The following is a 20,705-nucleotide window of genomic DNA, read 5'->3' as shown; positions in this document are numbered from 1 at the left end:
TTGGAAGATAAGATCTCTCTCAGTGTACACAAGCAGCACAATTACACTTCTTTTCCAGCCCTTTCACAAAGTTAAAAGCACAATCAGCAAACAATTTCCCTGTCAGCATTTTATTAAAGTACAACTGACAGTGAAACAAAAATGGTGGTCACAAAGTGAGCACAAGCACTACACTGTAAAACAAAAAAAAAAACAAAAAAAAAAAACATGACCCTGTCTACCCCCAAATAAAACTTTTAGTCACAATTTTAAAAGTTTACACAAGAATGTATATTTTGTGAAAATTAGCCGCAAATTAGCTAAATAACACAGATAAAGCTATAAACAGTGGTCCCTAACAGGAAATATCTGACACTGATAAAAATAAAGAAGTTATATACTCACTATAACGTTCATCTGCGTTGTCCATTTTCACTCTTCCTCAACTCTTGGGTTTGGAGCCAATCCTCGGATTCGACTTGGGCGCTTCTAACTCATGAATCACTGAAAGCTCTCTAGCTACTTCCTTTCCCATAATGCTCTGGTCTCTAACGTACTTCAGATTTGTTTGCTGCCCCTTACATCTGTAGAGCATTATAAAGAAATAAAATAGTAAGATAACTAGCAAAATCTGGAAATCAAACAAAGGAACAAGGTTCCTTCAGCATCTTCGATCCTTCCAAAAGGACAACATGGAGGGGGTTGGTGGGAGGGCAGTTGAGGGAGAATGAAAATGGACAACACAGATGGAATGTTATGGTAAGTACAAAACTTCTTTATCTGATGTTGCCAATTTTCATTCATTCCTCAACTCTTGGGACAGAGTTCCCAGCAACCTAAACCCCAGGAGTACTTTAAGGAAGGATATTCCTGAGTAGTGCTCAGCCAAATATTGCTCTGCTCCTATAATAAATCAACCATTTAGCTAAAGTTACTTTAGAGACTGATTTGCCCAATTTTGAGTCTGAAAAGGACACTACAGTTGATCTGTTTTACTAAAATTTTTCGTTCTATGTAAGCAAAACCATAATTGTCTGTGAACATTCAGTTGGTGTAACCTATACTCTTCTTTATTTGAAAAAATCTGGAAAGATGAATGACACCGACAGCTTGACTGATGTTAGATTCTGACACCACCTTAGGAAGAAAGGAAGGATTGGTTCTCAAGGATACTCCATATTTTTGAAAAATCAAATAAGTGGGGTTTAGAAGACAAGGCTTGTAATTCTGAAACTCTTCTGGCAGAGTTAATGGATACTAAAAAGATAGCTTTCCAGGTCAGAAATTTTAGCTCCATTTTAGCTGAAGGTTCAAATGGAGACTGGGTTAGAGCTTGCAAGACTACATTTATACCCCAAAGGTGAGTAAGGATAACTGTAGGTCTAAAGAGAGGGGTTCCTCTTAGAAAAAACTCTGCACAATCTGAAGGATGTTAGATATGAATTATTTATTCCTATATTAAAGTTGTAGATAGCAGCTAACTAAAAATGCCAGAACTTTAGATATAGGAGTGGAAAAGGGATCTAATTTTTTTTGTTGTGCCCAAATTACAAACATTTTCCATTTGATTTTGCACAGTTTCCTGGTGGAAGCTTTGTGGAATGATAAAAGAATGTGATGGATCAGGGAGGAGAGCCTGGGCTGATTGGCAATCAATGGAAGCGAGAAACTATGCACTCAACTTTAGGCCTGGAATGTCTGTGCAAATCAAGTCTGTCAGGTGAGACGGGTCTGGAGTTGGATCCAGAGATCATGGAGGACAAAGAAGATGAGGCCAAAGAAAAGGAAAACAGATTTGTCAAGGCCAATAAGGAGTAATGGGTATCACTGTGCTCTTTGATCTAGATGCTTTCTGACAAAACTTGGGGATTAGGGGTAATGGGGGGGTAGGCATAAAGGAGACAAGTGGGCCAATCATGAAGTAGAGCATCTCTTGGTGACATCCCCAGTTGGGGAATAAGGGCAAAGAAGCTGCTGCACTTTTTGTTAAGAAGGGATGTGAAAAGGTCACAGCACAGTTGACCCCATCAACAGAATATCTTCTACGTCACCTTCATGTTGAGAGACCACTCGTGAGGCATTAGAATAGATCTGCTTAACTCGTCTGTAATCATGTTGGAATTCTCCAGAATGTGCGGTGCTATCAGAAATCGATTGGAAGTGCCTCCCCCCACCCAAATTGGGAGGTGTCCATGGTCACTATGGCCTTGGGTTGGCGAAGAACAGAGGGACATCCCTACTTGCACTTGACTGGAGTGTATCCACCATTGGAGAAAGCTAAAAATAACTCAGGCTTGCATAAATTAACTGGATAGAGGATGGTAAGGAATAGACCACTGAGTTGCCAACATCCACTGATGAATTCTCATATGGTACTAGGATGACTGCCACTGACATGGATCACAAAGCTCGAAGGATTAAACAAGCTGAGAGAGAAGAGTTTTGGATGATCTTTCTATCCCGGAACTGAATAATCTGAACTTTTGACAAGGGGAGAGATGCTGTTTGTGTGATCATACTGAATGAGGCACCAATGAATTCCAATGTCTGTGCTGGTTCCAGATGAAATTTGTTGTAGTTAACTGAAATGCCCAGATGGGAGCATAACTGGAGTATGTAATCTTAAGGTTGGGTCAGCTGATGTCTGGTTGCAGCAGAGATGAGCTAGTCATCTAAATATGGAAACAACTGAAATCCCTGTAGTCTCAAGTGAGCTGCCACTAGTGCCATACACTTGGCAAACACCCTGGGGGACGTGGTGAGAGCAAAGAGCAGAGCTCTGAACTGGTAATGATGGTCTCCCAGCTGGAAGTGTAGATACCTCCTGGGTCATCTATTTGTTATGATATGATAGTACATGCCCTGAAGATCTATTTGAGCACATCCAATAATCCTTGTACAGAAAAGGCAGAATGGACTGAACAGTGGCCATCTGAAACTTTGGGTATTGAACCGATCAATTTAGGTTAGTCAGATCCAAAACTGGTCCCCAGTCCCCTGTTTTCTTTGGCACCAAAAAGAATCCTGAATAAGTTCCAAACTCTTTCTGGTCTGGGAGGACCTCTTGGATGACTCTTTTGTATAAGCTTGTTTATTTCTAGTGCTGCTGCCTCCTTCTGACTGGGTGGAACATCGGGGATTTTCTTTGAAAGCAACTAGGGTGGATGGGAAAATAGTATGATATAACTTTTAAATATTATCCTCCACACCCATGAATCTTTTGTAATTTCAAACCAGGCCCTCTGGTGCAGGGATAAACAACCCTCAACTGATTTCTTGAACCACATCCTTTGACCACCTCATTGATTCCTCCAACAGGTTTGGTGAGGGGTTAAGAAAATGCACACCCACAGCAGACAGGGTTTTACCATCCTCTCACAACTAGTGTGTGCATTTCACCTTGGGGCCAAATAAGGGGCTTCTGTCAAAGGAAGCATTGATGAAGGAAGCTTTGAAGGGCTCCATAAAGTCACACAAGCACATCTAGGCATGCCTTCTGATAGAAATACCTGAACCTGCTGCCCATGAGGTACTTTCTGCTGCGTGAGAGATAAGCTTCATAGACCAAATGGAAATGGACTGAAGGGTAGCTAACTGCGAAGCAACAGTGCTCTCTGCCTCAGAGGATAGGGTCAGAGAGGGATTTCGACAGTTCCTTTATCAAATCTCTCTGGAGTCTTGTGAAGTGTGCCACACAGTTCAGTGACCAGATGACAAAGGTTACTGAAGCATAAGCATGCTTCCCAAATTGGTCCATTGCCCTACACTCCTTGCTAGAGGGGTTGACAGAGGAACACTGTTCCACCAGTTCCTTCTTTGTGCCTGCCGCTATGACCATGGCATCAAACAGTACTTCCTTGCACCAAAAGGTACTGTCCTTAGGTGTTGCCAGGATCCTGTATAGTCTCTTGGGGATTGGTTCAATGGTATCAGGTTCCTTCCATGTCCGCTGAGAGACCTCATCGGTGGGTGGAGTCACCCAAGAGGAAGACTGGCCAGCAGCAAAAGCCTCCAGGAATACAAACTCCTTTTGGGAAGGGCGGTCAGGAGATCAATCACCCTTTGGCTTTAGGAAGTTCCAGAATGTCTCCAAATGAGATGTCATCGGGTGGTGATCTTTGGGACCCTTTCCTCTCATCAGTGTCTGTATCTTCTGTGACGGACTCAATGAGAGTCCGGGTGCCTCCTTTTGCAATTTTCTTCCTTGGAACTTCTGTTCTGGGATGTTCTGGAGAAGTGTTGGAAGAAATCTGTATACCCTGCTGGGTTTCCCGGTAACTAACTTGGACTGGCTGTCTCTGTGGTAAGGATGAATGAGGCTCAAGATGCAGAGACAAATGAGCTAGGGAGGTTGGAGCTGAAGAAGGTGGAGAAGTTCAAGCTCTAGGGAGAGAGAAAGCTCTCTCCACCACCTTGAGTGCCACTGAGAGAAGGAAACCGATGGCTCTGAAAAAACATGCGTAAGCTCCCTCCTCCCTGAAGGCAAGGCACTTAAAGGAGGAGTTGGAGCCAAGCTGTCTCTTGCCAAGGCTCCAAGTGGAATTGATAGCTCTGATAGCTTCGGAGTTGACTCCAACACCGCATATATGGTGCTGATGGTGTAGCTACGAGAGTAGTCTGGCTCTGAAGCACTCGAGCCAGTCCACTCAGATGTCACTGGAGTTGATTACAACAAGCATCTTCAGATCCAATGTGAATGACTCTGGAACCTTGGATTCGACAACTCTGATACCAGAGCTCGGATCTGAAGAGGAACGAGTTGGGGGGGGGGTTGTACTAATAAGAGTCTCTGGACCCGATGGGGTCAGACCCGGGAGAGCTCCCATTTGCATCTGCATCGAAAGGAGCTTCCTCCTCATCCTGTCCATGTCGGCTTCAGTCAAGCTTTTGGAAAATTGAGTTGAAAATGTACTGATGAAGGTCTAGAATGATGGTGTCTTGGAGAGTGCTCCAAGAAAGGAGAAGACAGTCTAGGAATAATTGTATCTGGGGCCAAGTGTGGCGATTGGATCCAAGGAAGATTTCTCTTTTCTGGTTTTGAGATCTGAACAGCTGGGATATGAAGTCTCTTCAAGTTTCTTAGGAGTTCTGAACCTTTAGCTGATGAAGTGGTTGGTTCCAGGGAACACTTCTTGGTATCCTTTTTCTCTGTACTCTCAGGGGTTGGAGCCCCAGAAGATGCTGCTGAAGCAGAAGATTTAGAGGGCAGCAAGCCTCTGTGAATCAATTTGTTCCTTCTATCTATAAGGGCCCTACCTACAGTTAAAACCCTTACCTGCATTCACAACTAGTGTCAAGGTGTGAAGGGCCTAGACAGTAAACACATTTAGAATGCGAGTTGGATAAAGGAATCTTGTGGCCACAGGCTGTACATTTCATGAAACCCAAGGGTTTCTCAGACGTTATTGCAAAGGAAGGAAGGAAGGAATTAGGAATAATTTTTTTTAAGATACAAATGTAGGAGAAAAAGAATTACAAATTACAAAATACCAACAATGGTATAAAAGAGGTACAAGATGTACATAAAAAATTACCAAGAATGGTAAAAAGAAAGAGTACACAAGTATTTCAAAAGCTATTAAGTGGGGAAAAGGGGAGGAAGCGCAATAGAAAATATGAAGATGTTTTTCAGAAATTTATAGTAATAAACTAAAGGAAACAGACTTCCAGTACCCAAAAAAACACTACAGACTCGAGAGCAGAAACAGTGACAAGGTGTGTACTCTAAGGTGGTAAACGAGATCAGAGGTATGTTAGGGACTAGGGCATTATGGGAAAGGGAGGAGCCCAAGAGCTTTCCATGATGCCAAAGCTAGTAGAAGAGTCCGAGTTGGATCCGAGGATTAGATCCAAACCCAAGAACTAAAGAATGAATGAAAATTGACATCATCAGATACTGGGTTTCTTTAAAGGGAAGCACTGCTTTTAGTCAGAAAACTGAATATATTTTTCTTAAAAACAGCAGTTTCTGCATAGAAGGATTCTCCAACAGGGATTTATCTGTGAGAAATTAACATCTTAGATTGCTGCTCTTGCGAAGTCCAAGAGATGATTATTCTTGAGATTATAAGTACATAATGAAAAAACATCTAAACTCCAACTCCTAATTTCCTTCTTTAAGGTTAGCCATTCAACAGTGAAAGTGATGATGTAGAGAAGACAGCCAGAGCTATGGTGGTTGTGTCCTAGGCAGGGAAACAACTCTGACCATAAGCTACTCACCTCTGACATCCACATTTCACACCCCCCCCCCCAGTAAGGAAACATCCGTAAAAAATTTCTCCAAGGCCGACTTCATGCTACTAAAGTCAGAAGTGACAAACATCATGACACCCATGCAGATGAGAACTGTAAGTTTGACTGCCGAATCCTACACTAAAGCACTGTACGAGCACATCCACTCGTGCATGAATCGTGCCATCCCAAATAGAATCAAGATGCTCTTCTCCAAAAAAAGGAAGCCAATCTGATGGTCCCCTGTCATAAACAAACTATACAAAAAAAGGAAGAAACTGTTGAAGAAACTGTTGCAGAAAAGAGGAAAATCCCAGGATGCAAAAAACTCCCTTACCAGCCTCAGTAAAAAGCTGAGATCCCTCATAAAATCCTCCAAAGCTAGTTACGAAAATAAAATTGCCAAAGATTCCAAAGACAACCACAAGGCATTCTATAGCTGTGGCAAAAATCTAAAAGGCAATGCTCAGATCTGCTTTGAGCTACAACAGAATGACATTAAATATACTGATCCCAAGGACATTGCCAGTATCCTGGCAGATCGATTCAGTGCCAACTTCACCCCTTCTCACCCCCAAAAGGGCCCATCTCAATACTGAAAGATTGCCAAATTCCGGTAATCATGGCCACACAGATAAAAACCGCACTCTCCAAAGCTATGAATATACAGCATCTTGGGACCAGACGACATCCCGGGCTGTGTACTACATGAACTACAAAATGAACTGGCACCTCACCTAGGTGTCATATTTAATCATAGCCTCACCTCAGGCTTCATGCCCACTGAGTGGCACACAGCTACAGTTATCCCACTCCGCAAGTGGGGATCCACCTTGGATCATGGGAACTTCCGTCCCAGTCTGACAAGTCTGATCTGCAAGGCCATGGAATGTATTATCATGGAACTTATAAACAAAGACATTGGCAACCTTCAAACACTGGACCCCACCCAGTTTAGGCTCGTGAAGGGACGATTGTGTCTCCTGAACCTGACTGACTTCTTCAAATCAGTCTTCAGAGCAGTGGACGAGAGTAAGGCAGTCCACACAGCCTATCTGGACCTCGCCAAGGCCTTCGACACCATCCCTCACTCTGGAATCATAGATAAACTTAATAAGCTGGGCACAAATCCCTACATCACTCGATGGGTTGCCAACTGGCTTACTAACAGAACCCACACTGTAAAAGTAGCAGACTCCAAATCCAGCTCCAGACAAGTAACAAGTGGAATACCTCAGGGTTCAGTCCTGGGACTGCTCTTGTTTGGCATCTACTTCTCTGAAGTACAGGCCAACACTAAGGGACTCTGGCTAACAAAGTTCGCAGATGACTGCAAACTGCCATTACTGAATCCCCAAATGATGTGGATATTCTACAAAAGGGCCTTACAGAAACAGATGCTTGGTGCCATAGCCATGGGCTCAAGCTCAATGCCAAGAAGTGTATAGTTATCCCCTTTGGGAAAAAACATGTCCCATGAATGACCACATAGGTGGCAGTACACTAAACACTGAAAGTGTGATAAGAGACTTAGGAACACAGGTAGACAGTGGTCTCACCTTCGATAACCACATCGCCACAACAGTCAGGAAATACTTCTATGTGGTACACCTCATCACTAAGGGCTTTTCATCCAGAAAAAAGGAGGTAATCGTCCCACTGTACTCATCCCTCATTAGACTCATCATAGAGTACAATGCCCCATTTGGTATATCCCTCACAAGACATCTGCAACAACTGGAAAGGCTGCAGAAACACCTCACTAAAAGAATCACAGGCCTAAAGCAGATGCCCTATGCTGACCGACTAAAAAAACTCCAGCTATACTCTGTCGCATATCATCTACTCGGAGGCGATCTCTGCTTAACATACAAGGCCATGTCAAACCCAGAGCTATTGGACGTGCTACACTTAAAGAAATCCCAATTCATCAGAGCAACACACTCCAGGGACCTAAACCTTGTCATCACAATGAACATAACATGCTGGAGGGATAGGTTCCTGACCCAGAGACTCCCCATACTCTGGAACAGACTGCCCATACATGTCAAGCAGAGCGCCTCCGTGGCCCTCTTCAAAAGGAACCTTGACGACTGGATGGGAGACAGGAAACTTACCCCGCGGACCAGGTCAGTTGCCCTGCTAGACAGGGGTCCAGGAAAGTAAATATTGTGGGAAGAAATAGCCAGGGAATTGTTATGGCTAGGCTTGTACAGGCCCTAGGGCAGATAGCCTAGTACCAACCTATATAATGTAAAAGGCTACTGTAGCAGTGGAAATGATTAACATCACACGGTAATGCCCTCAGGGATGATAGAAGAGCAATGCAAGCTTCACTTCAGTGGATGGACATCACACCATGACAAAGGGTTAAAGGCCTTTAAAGTACAAATCCCCAAAACAATTGTAGAAAATGGCGCTCTCCAGGTACTCAATTCTTACTCCTGAGGAAAAAGGATGGGAAGTGGTTGATGGGTTCTCCCCAGCAGAGGAAATGACTGGCTTGATATGGGGACAGATAACAGACTAGATGAACAAGGTAAGGTTAAAAAAATGAAAAAGTCTCATAACAATGGTGACATATGGTCTTTTCAATCTCATCCCAGACGATGATCTAGTGAAAGAACAGTAGTCTGTTAGGAATTTGGATTACTGGTAACTGTGTTGTCAAAACAGAATGGTTTACCGATGAAGGACTGGGTCAAGATGGTTCACTCTCTAGCTCTGAGAACCCCCAATTCCTGAAACCCTCATGAATGAGTCCACTTTAGCACAAAGCTAGCTGTAACTTGGTATCAGGAATGACTATACTGTCCCCAAATTACACAAACTTCGATAACTTGACTACTACAAATTCCAACTTCACCATAACAGATGGTGAGGGAGGAGAACAAGTAGTCTAGAAGCCCCACCATTCAAAATTCTGATCACCATCCAGTAAGGCCAATTCCTGTTTTAACTACCAGTGAAGTAAAATAAGTAAAGCATAAGCTTTTTGTGGAACAAAACATGCTATCCATACCTATTCCATCGTCAAAGGCTTTCCTTTTGGAAATAGTCTATGCGTGTGAGAAGATCAAAAGGAATGGGTACACAAGGACATAATTCAAAACTTGGAAACTGCCAAGTCAACAGAGGTGAACCTGTACAATCTGTCCTCTCACTCTTCAACTTTATTGGGTGACATACCAGTAGCGAATCAGGTTAGCTTTACATCTTTTAGTCTATGCTAGTAGGGGAAGTAAAACATCATATTTTAATGTAGAGTGGCAGATGTACAGCTAAAAGGTTCTATGAAGTGGTGGTGAAATTCAGCACCTGACGGTTCAAAGTGTTTTTCAACATAACCTGCCCACAGAAGCATTCACACAGAAAAAAACACTGAACTTAAATGCAAAAACAAAGGGAAGTCCAAATTAGCGGCTGCGGTATTTACATCCCATACACCTGACTTGTCAACACTAAACATGAAGGAGGATTCTTACTGGTTAGTAATAACCTGTCATGCTGAGATAAAGTGTGTGAATCTTGGGTAGAGCTGAATATATCCTATTCACATTAAGCAGAGCTCAAGAGTACTACCAATGAAAGATCATAAAGATAAGAGTTAAAAGCCTCATCACTAGGTTAAGAGACAAAGCTTTTGCTTTCTTACCACTAGCAGTTCAGAGGTTTCCTTTCACTTGAAGCCAAGAGACAGATGTCAAAACTGAAATGACAAGGACATCCCCACAAGAAACCGGTTATGTCAATACCTTGGCAAGGTCTCAATATTACCTTAACAGTGGGCAATACCAAATGTAATCTGTAACCAAATGAACTACAGCCACTGAATGTACTCCTTCATTAAAGTAATTGAGAGAAGCAACAACCACAAGGCACCCTGCATGGGTCAGAGAATCTCCACTGTGCTTTGTTTTTTCCTACCACTGACTGAAATATCTTTCAAACAACCAAGACTGCTGCCTGAATTTGTAATTCTCTGCTGACTGTCCATAGGTTACCATCGTAACTCTCAACTTCTTAGAGCAAAAAATATGAACAAAGACAAACAATGGGGAGGACAAAGGCCCAAAAATATGTAATTTTTTTAAATACTGCTCTTATAAACTTAGAAAGTTTAAAGAATAACAGGTTTTGCATTAGCATGAATTTTCTGAAGGGTATGAAGTCTGAAACTCGACTGTCTGATATTATTTTCTGACTTCAATCTTTAATGATTTGTCAGAAAAACACAATTTTATTAACAAAGGACCAAAAATGTGAGGCAAAAATCTGGACATTCTGTGAAAATCTGTACAGTTGATAGGTATGGTTACCATCTATAAGAGCCATTAGTTTAAAATGGTTTACATTCATTATGTCGAACGTAAGTTGTACGATACACCAAAGTGTGAAAGTACAACTTCAAGTTTTGGGGAATGTCAACTGCAAATGTTGTAAATTCCAATGAGAGAATGCACATTGGCACATTCGGTCATTTGAATTTGGCATTCCAGGTGCAGATCGCACTATAGCGGGGATCTGGAAATACACCCTTTCCCTCACTGTAGTGCGATCTCGGAATCTGTATATTAAAGTAGCAGGGGGTCTTGCCCTCCGGCATAATGATGTTTGCAGTTCAAAAATGGTCAAATCTGCTTTTTCAGGAAACCAGTTTCAACATTTCAATTCGGAAACATGTTGAATTTCATGATTTCAAGTCACACAATAGTGCGATCGCACAAATCACTTTCAACATAATGAAGGTAAATCGTTTAAAATATGCTGGTTAAATACTACTATCACCTGTTAATGCTACAGCATCCCTAAAGTAAATCAGCTTAATGTGCCCCTTCCTCACTACATGGCTTTATCACAACAGTTGCACAAAGTGCATTAAACAAATGAATCGTCCTGTTCTCCAAAATGAAGTTTAATTCAGTTAATTAGACAATGTATCAATGCTCTTTTAACCTGGGTGCGTTTTGATCTCATGCCTACTAACAATTTAGCTACCCCAATCAGACTTAGCCCACGCACTCCTGTCCTATCGACATGCGTAGTAGAGTATGAGGTGTGCTGTTCAGAAGGGCTGGCATCCAAGACAGCCATGACTGTTTCTACTGCACCTGTTTGCATGTGGCCACTAGCTCACACCACTGGTGGCATGCAAACTCACCCTCTGACCCAGGGTACAGCTGGCCTTCTCCTCAGACTAGGGCCCTATGACATTCTTTATACTTGTCTCTGGTCTGGGAACTACAGTTACAACCCTCCAACAGCTTCACTTCATCTAGGATGTAAGCCATGGGTACATTTCTGGATTGGTCCTAATCCTGCCTTTGACAGAAGCATGAGTACTTTTAGCACCACAGTGACTAACTATACTCCCTCTATCCTGTGCATATGTGTGTTCCTGCATGCATGCAATGACTACAGTTGCAATCAATGGGTTGAGTATCCACAGCCTGCTTCCTCCTGTGTATCACCTCACTGTTTTATTTTGTGTTTAAGGCTTCTATTAGCACAGAAGCAGCAGGTAAGCCTGCCAGAAACACCACCCCCCCCACCCCCAGCATGGATGAGGTGCAGTCATGCACTTCCCATCCTCCTCACCTTGTCGCTTACACTGCTTGATCCACTATTCTAACTGCAGACATCGGGGTCACATTCAGAGTTTTATCCCTGAGCATCACACGGCAAATATAGATGCTTTAGTTTTTATGAGCAGATGATACTGACTACCTCAAATCTACAGAAAGTGGATCAACCTTGAACTGTATAAAACAATTCATAAAATAACTAATGCTACTTGGCCACAAGCAGGCCACTGCAAAACATGCAAAGGAGTTTAGGACATTTGATTCTTCACTTATGTGGCAACATGTTGTGGTGCAATTATTGATCTTGCTGCTATTAACAGCCCTTCTCACTGGAGTTCTTCAGCAAGGCCTGCCTCAGATATAATCTAGTGCATCATCAATGTACTGAATGGCAGAAGCCATCCACTTAAAGTCCTTACAGAAACCTTCAGGAGACTCGAATGTAGTGTGCCATACCTATTTGTCTTTCTGTCATCTTACTGGACTTCCTTTAGTCAAATCACAGACCACTTATGTTTAAAGCTTAGTTTGTAATTCAGTTAAGAAAAAAAGTGGAACAATCATTACTGAAAATGTTACTGGCTTGCAGCACCAAGTTCAGGCAAGTTAATTTTTTACTTTTTATCATTTCAAAAAACAGTAGAACAGAATTAGATTTTAAACCAGTGGAGAACTTTCTTGGTTGTACTTGGTACTGTTGAAAGCTGAAACCCTGCCATTCTCAGTCACAGAGGGGACCAGCCTTGTTTTTTTTCTTCTCTGGATTTTGTCCTGAGGCACTAAATCAGAGGAAATGGGGAGACTGCTTAAAACAATCTCACCTCTCAAAGTAGAGAGAGTGCATCACTGCATGGAGCAGAAGGGGTAGGGAAACAATTCTCCTATGTTAAGAATTGACAGGACAGCAGGAAATCCACTCCTGCAAGACCACAACCAAGAAAGGCTCTGAGACTCCAGAATCCACACCTACAGAAGAACACTGAAGGATAGGTTCATAAAGTATATTAGTAGGTTAAATTCCCTAGGATATGAAAGGCAAAAAGAATGATTTCCCTGACTGTAGCACATTGCTATATCATTCATCACTAATCTGCAAAGAAGTTAAGACATGCCCCCCCCCCCCCCCAAGCTTGCTCAGGACTGAATTATGAAACTGTTATATCGTGGTAAATAATGAAACCACACGGTTTATAGAGTTGTAAGGCCTTTCTTTATTAAGAGCCTCCAGGTGCGCACCTATGCTTCTTCACACTTCTGCAAGTCATCTAACCACCAGAAGCAACAAGTTACCAGAGAATACAGAACCAACAGTACATGCTGAATTCCCCACAGCGCCCCCTACAGTACAACAACCCTATTACCAGCCCGAATACTACATTCCTCCCCTTTTAAGCTAAGACATACTGTCTTACATAAGCCAAACTAGGGAACAAGTTCCATAATGCATTTAATCACTTACTTGTAAATAACAGGCTAGTTATTAACTGGTTACCATACCATCTACTATTTTTTTTAAGGCTGGTAATCTATACATGCACTTTTGTTAACATTGATAGTCCTTCAAGTAACTAGGTTTAACCAGCACACGCTTAGAACGGCGCAGTGGTACCACCTTAGGTGACTCCGGTGTCACTTTTACCACTTCAGGTATCGGTATGTCCTTCCCTGGAACGGTTGGATCTTCAGAAACCTCTCCTTCCACGTTCTGGCGGTCTCCCTCAATTGGCGATCCTCCTGCCACTGCGAGCCCTGGTTCCGAACTTAACGGTAGTTCTGAGGCCAGCAGTTCCATGGCATCCTTCTTCTGTTCGCTCCGTAGAATTTGGTCTACATGTCTCCTCACTACGAAATCTCCATTCAACCTCACCTGGTACGATAATGGTCCTGTGCTCTTGACAATGAACCCTGGAATCCACTTAGGCCCATAACTGAAATTTCGTGTCATCACTGCATCTCCTTCCAGAAAACTTCGCTCTCCGTCGTCTATCATGACATTCTTTTTGCCTCCACTGGGTCCCCTCCACCTTAGCTCGGACATTTGGATACACTAGATCCAACGTGGATCTCAATCTACGTCCTTGCAACATCTCGGCAGGTGACAAACCCGTGGTAGATTGTGGTGTAATACGGTAGTTGAATAACACCCTTGATACTTTTGCTGCCAAACTTCCTTCCCCAGACTTTTTCATCATGGCTTTAAAAGTCTGAACAGCTCTTTCAGCACAACCATTTGTAGCTGCATGGTAGGGTGCTGATGTGATATGGACGATTCCATTTTTTCTCAGAAAACCCTTGAACTCTTCACTCGTGAAACATGAAGCATTATCGGATACAATAGTCTCAGGCAGTCCTTGACTACTGAAACTCCTCCTCAAGCATTCAATGATAACGAGAGAAGTGGGTGTCTTGACTTGATAGGCATCCATCCATTTCGAATGAGCATCCATGATTATCAAAAACATGGCCCCCATGAATGGTCCTGCATAATCTATATGAAGTCTCTGCCAAGGCCTACTCGGCCACTCCCATGGATGTAGTGGCGCCGCCACCGGCAAGTTGCGATGTTGTTGACATGCTTTACACTCATTCACAACGACTTCAATCTCGTGGTCCAACTTTGGCCACCAAAAATAACTTCGGGCTAAAGCTTTCATTCGGGTAATGCCCACATGACCTTGATGCAACTGCTGTAAAAGTGCCCTTCTTCCTGGGGACGGAATTATCACTCTTGCCCCCCACAATACGCATCCATCTTGTACACTCAGCTCTGTTTTCCTCACTTCATAAGGTCGAAAAACTGGATCCGTTTGTTGAACTGGCCAGCCTTGCTGGACCCACTGAAACACTCTAGCAAGCACCGGGTCTTTGTGTGTCCAAACTCTCAGTTCCTTAGCAGACACCAATGTGATGTCTTCCATCATCAAAACTCGGTCCTCCGCTTCCTCTTCTTGGATATGCCCTGGCATCGGCAACCGACTTAGTGCATCTGCATTACCATGGTGTTTTCCAGGCTTATAAACAATCTCGTATTCATAAGCTCTCAACGTTACAGCCCATCTCTGAATGCGAGGAGAAACCATCTGCGGTACTGCTTTCATCTCGTTGAATAATGACAACAAAGGCTTATGATCAGTGCAAATAGTAAACTTCCTCCCATAGAGGTACTTGTGAAATCGCTTGATTCCAAACATGACAGCTAAACCCTCTTTATCTAACTGAGAATAGTTTGACTCTGCTTGTGTCAAAGTTCGTGACATGAACCCAATGGGTCTCTCTTGTCCATCTGGCATCCGGTGTGCCAACACAGCCCCTAATCCATAGGGTGAGGCATCACATGACAAAATTAAGTCCTTGTGACTATCGTAGTGCACCAAAACCTCTGAAGATTGCATTAGTTCCTTTGACTGTTCAAATGCTCTGCCCTGTTCCTCTTTCCACGACCACTGAGCCTCCTTCCTTAACAACTTATGTAAAGGAGCTAACAGTGTTGACAGATTTGGCAGGAACCTGTTATAATAGTTAAGTAAGCCTAAATAGGCTTTCAGTTCTGTAACATTGGTGGGTGCTGGTGCCTGTTGAATGGCTTCCACTTTATTTGGCAGGGGGTGTAGGCCTGATGCATCCACCTTGTAGCCCAGGAATTCTGCTTCCGTTGCCATGAAAGCACATTTACTCCGTTTCACCCGTAGGCCTGCCTCTCGCAGTCGACTCAGCACCTCATTCAGCGTCTCCAGATGCTCTCGAATGTTCCTTCCCGTCAACAGGATATCGTCTAAATACACAGCCACCTTCGGAATTCCTGCCACTAGTCCCTCCATTATTCTCTGGAAAATAGCTGGACTCGAGGAAACCCCAAAAGGTAAACGATTGACTTGGAACAAACCTTTGTGTGTGTTCAGGGTAACATACGTCTTTGACCCTTCTTCCAGCACTACTTGTTGATATGCCTGACTGAGGTCCAGTTTACTAAACCTTTCACCCGACAGCTTTTCAAACACATCCTCCACCTTTGGCAAGGGATACTGCTCCAGCTTCGAGACTTGGTTCACTGTTAACTTATAGTCACCACATATACGTACAGCACCATCTGGCTTTAATACTGGAACAATTGGTGCGGCCCATTCCGCAAACTTTACTGGTTCAATTATACCTTGCTTCGTGAGTCTCTCTAACTCAAGCTCAACTTTCTTCTTCATCGCATATGGTACAGGACGGGGTTTGTAAAATCTTGGCGTTACGTTTTCTTTCACGTGTATCTTTGCTGGTGGACCCCTCCAGGTCCCCAGTTCCTCTTTAAATACTTTTTCATTATTCTCTAACACCTCGTGCAAGGTCAGGCCCGGCTGTTCTACCTTATGGAGCTGTAGGCAGTCCATGTTTAGCTCCTTTAACCACACCCGGCCTAGCAGGTTTGGTCCCTTACCTGCTACCACCATGACTGGCAACTCTTTGACTTGGTCTTTATATATTACCTTCATTTTCACCATTCCCAACATGGGAACTATTTCACCCGTGTAGGTTTTCAAAGTCACTGAACAGTCCTGCAGCTTCCGAGCTTCTCTGGGCCATAACTTCCCATACTCTGCCTTTGACAGAACTGTGACACTACACCCCGTATCCACTTCAAACTGTACCATTTTACCATTTAAGTCCAACTGGGTTTTAATGGGATCAACTCTTTCCCACCTGGCCTCTTTCACATTAAACATTGTGAACACTTCTTGGCTTCCTGGTTGGTTGATCTGTAACTTCACGCATGTGGTGTGCATACTGCCGTTTATTTTTTCGGTTTCCCTTCCTTTCCATCATACTGCTTTTTTCCTCCCCCTTTTTCGGCTGGTCCCGAGAGGGCGTTGAGCGGCACATTTTCTTTACATGGCCCTTTTTCCCGCAAGCATGACATTTTACAGTTAAAAAACGACAGTTCCGTGACAAATGTTCACCTCCACACCTGTAACAAGCATACTGACCAGACTTCCCTTGTGAATTATGCTCCATGACCACTTTATGCACTGGCAGTGGGGTCGCACTCCTGCTTCCAACCCCTTCCGTGGTTTTCTGTTGTAAATCACGAATGTCTTTAGTCGCTGTCTCTATGGCCTGTGCCAACTTCAAGGCCTTTTCAAACGACAAGTCAGGCTCCGCTAACAATCTGCGTTGTATGCGGTCGTCTGCAATGCCACATACGGGCCTATCTCGTAGCATTTCGGTCAGTCTGTCCCCATAATCACAATGTTGTGCCAGTTCCTCAACACTGCGACATACTCCATTACCGTTTCATTAGCCATTCTAGTCCTTGAATTTAACTTGAACCTCTGGACTATTGCACTCGGCTCGGGTTATAATGTGACTGAAGTAAACTCGTCAACTCTGTGAACGATTTGTCCCCCGGTTTATCCGGACTCAATAAGTTCCTCATCAGACTGTACGTCTTACTGCCCACCGAGCTTAGCAATATGGCTCGCTTCCGTCCCGCTTCCATTATCTGGTTTGCCTCAAAAAAATGTTCCAACACTTCACAATACTCCTCCCAGGTCTGTGTCTGACAGTTGTATGCAACTAGTGACCCCAACATGGAACCAGACATCACTCCAGTAGGCCCCGTCTCTTCGTCATCCGACATGAACTACAGCTCACCAGGTTACTCGCAACAGACTCGGAGGCATCCCATCTTCTCGTCGCCAATATGTTATATCGTGGTAAATAACGAAACCACACGGTTTATAGAGTTGTAAGGCCTTTCTTTATTAAGAGCCTCCAGGTGCGCACCCATGCTTCTTCACACAACTTCTGCAAGTCATCTAACCACCAGAAGCAACAAGTTACCAGAGAATACAGAACCAACAGTACATGCTGAATTCCCCACAGCGCCCCTACAGTACAACAACCCTATTACCAGCCCAAATACTACAGAAACAACCTAGGTTTAACTTGCCCTCTAAGGCTATCATGGCCAAAAATAATTCTCATAGATCCAAGTATTTATGGGGAGTCCATTTGGGGAGGGGTGGGGTGCAGACTTCCCTCAAACCGAAGAAGCCTTTATTCTTCCACATAAGAGAGTTTAAAACTCCTGTGGCAGAATTTATAAATTCTTTAAATTCTATAAATGTTTTTTTGTCCAGGTCCTGGAAAGTTGTATGCAAGCAAAACTATTCTTGTGCATTACAGAAAAAAGGCTGTGTACTGATAAAATGAGTAATGCAGCAGTCAGATAGTAGTGCAGCACTAAAGCAAGGCATGGATTTACAAAGTCATACAGCACTTAACTTTATCTTGAAATAGCATTACAGATTTACCTTGCAGGGTCATGTAGAGGGTTAGAGGAGGAAATACCAGCTGAACCACCACGCAACGTTGGTCTACTATTGGTTTTTGAAGGACAGGAGAGGATGTAGGTAGGACAGAAATCAGGACACAGGAAGCAGCAGAACAGAAAAGATACAAAAAGAAGCACAGTCACAATGACATCAAGGAAGTTGCAAGAGAACACTACTAGTTAAAAAGTACAACAGAATGTGCAACAGCTGCATAATTAATGCAGACATCCAAATGTTATACTGTTAGCACTACTGTAATAAGTGAAAATTATTGTGAAAGGGAGAGTGAAATACAGGTAAATATACATACATATAAATGTGATACTGGTTTCTGAAAGAAAGATGTCAGTATGCATACAATGTTTTAATAGTATGAGCACTACTGGCAAAGTAAAGTCATGTGCGAATTTTAACATACAGGAAACAGTTCTGTTAAGAATAGGTTTGTCTTACAAGGATGGCATTGTCTAACAAATAATTATAATTCATACATACCCAAAGCAATGTGCCTGTATGAAGAGGCTTTCTCCTGATATACACTTAAGAATATGAAATATAACCATAGCTATCTTTTTTTTTCATCTGGGATGTCTGCACAAAATGTTGCATTAAAAGTGAAAAGCATGTTCATTCAAGACTTAAGGCTACGGATGATGGTAAAACAGTACACACCTTCTACTTTGACCTGGCCATGGCATCTGACAATTCCCCACTCAGGTATTATAAATAAACTCATACAACTGGGCATAAATCCGTACATCACCAGATGGATAACCAATTGGCTCATGGACAGGACATGTGGTTAAAATGGGTGAATCCAGATCCCTCAAGAGGTCAATTACTAATGGTATGCCACAAGGCTCACTGTTGGGACCACTCCTGTTCAAAATATACTACTCTGAAGTCAAAGCTAATATGAAAGGAGTCTGGATGACAAAGTCTGCCGATGGCTGCAAGCTGGGATCAATCAATGAATCCCCCAACAAGGTAGATATCCTTCAGGAGGGTCTAGATCAAACAAATGATTGGTGCCAGAACGTTGGCCTAAAACTACATGCAAAAAATGCATTTTCATATCCTTTGGGAAGTCATATACCCCTGCATATTAAACTATCAATAGCACACCCCCTAAGAGTAGACTCAGGGGTGAGAAATCTAGGTTCACAGACAGTAGCCTGAAATTTAACTGATGTGTCCGCAGTGGTGAAGAAGTCCTTTTATGTGGCACAACTTATAAGTAAAGGTATGGGATCCAGACCCAAAGAAATTATAATCCCACTGTACTCGGCCCTTGTTAGAACAATAACTGAATACAGTATGCCATTTGGCATGTATGTGACTAGGCACTTACAGCAGCTGGAGAAACTTCAGAGATTCCTCACAAAGAAAATACAGGATGTAAACGACATGAACTATGTTACTCTGCCTTCTACTGACTATTAAGGGGTGACTTACGCCTGACCTACAAGGTACTCACAAATCCTGCCATGATGGAGCTGCTAGGAATCTGCAAGTTAAACAGCACAAAGGTCACCCAATCTAGGGATCTAAACTTAGTCAGCAACTCAAACAAAACATGCTAGAGACACAGATATGTCTCTCAAAGAATGCCCCTTCTTTGGAACAGGCTTACAATTCACATTAAGCAGAGCCCTTCCCTGGCCCTTTTCAAAAGCACTTTGGATCAAGGGATGGGGAATTACAAATTCACACCTGAGGTAGTGCCTATGTCCCTTATGGACATGGGCAATCTGTAAGATACTCAAAGTACAGGCACAAATCCATGCCATCCTCTTGCCCCTAGGGGCTATATATTGGGTAAAATCAGGTTATATTGGTAAGGCTTGTAAAGGCCTTCAAGCAGTTAAGCCTAGCAATCTCCTATGAAACAATAATTTCTATTTGATTGCAAAGTTTAGCCCCAAGCTTCTATATATTCCAAATATCGGACTCCGCAGTGCAACCCACTATTCCTACTACCATCACAAGAGTTGCAGAACAAATAAGTAAAACAGGCTAAACAGATTAAGATCCACAGAACCGTTTCTTTTCCCCCTTCATGTCTGTCAGATCTCCGCCTTTCACAGATGTACAAAATAAGCAAAATACTCAAGCCTTTTAACTGTATCAAAATCAAAATGTGGAGATAGTGAAAATCACAGCTCAACTGGCTAAGTCAGCACCTTACATAACTGTCCAACTACAGAACTTACCTTTTGGTTGAAGTACAGTCTGTTAAAGGCACAACTCATGCTTTAAGAAGCTAAATGACAGCAAATTCTTTTTAGTGGTAATGTCACCTCTTAACTGTAATTAAATGCAGTACAAGCTCCTCTGGACTGCAAAATCATAAACCTCTGAATTCCTCCGCAAAGTCAATCTTATTTCTTCCTCTAAGTGCAGAATCATTACTTAAGCAGTACCTATCACTACTGACAATTACAGATTATAAGAATGAAAATAAAAATAAAAAAGTCAACATTATGGAAAAAACATGCTGCAACAAATACTAGGTTTCAGATGATGGCAAAACACAGCAATATTTAATCAAAATAAATATTTGCAAAGGAAAGTATTTTAAGATTTA

The 20,705-nt window shown here is 42.7% G+C and overlaps 1 protein-coding gene across 7 annotated transcripts in view; it reads right to left on the bottom strand.

The window, feature by feature from the left end:
- The window catches only part of MFF (mitochondrial fission factor), a 704,737-nt gene that overhangs the window by 147,904 nt on the left and 536,128 nt on the right, over window positions 1–20,705 (bottom strand). For 4 of the 7 annotated variants that reach the window (XM_044070420.1, XM_044070426.1, XM_044070422.1 and 1 more), the window contains one exon: window positions 18,098–18,163. The exons of 2 other annotated variants lie outside the window; for them this stretch is intronic. In XM_044070420.1, coding sequence (XP_043926355.1) covers window positions 18,098–18,163 — 66 coding nt within the window. The remainder of the gene's footprint in view (window positions 1–18,097; window positions 18,164–20,705) is intronic. One more of the 7 variants, XM_044070424.1, reaches the window with a different exon arrangement.

This window comes from Protopterus annectens, chromosome 4.part1 (assembly GCF_019279795.1).
Source record: "Protopterus annectens isolate FY-2018-M chromosome 4.part1, PAN1.0, whole genome shotgun sequence".
Taxonomy (NCBI): Eukaryota; Metazoa; Chordata; order Ceratodontiformes; family Protopteridae; genus Protopterus; species Protopterus annectens.
Note: the sequence above shows the minus strand (reverse complement) of the source record. Positions and strands in the feature narration are given on the sequence as shown.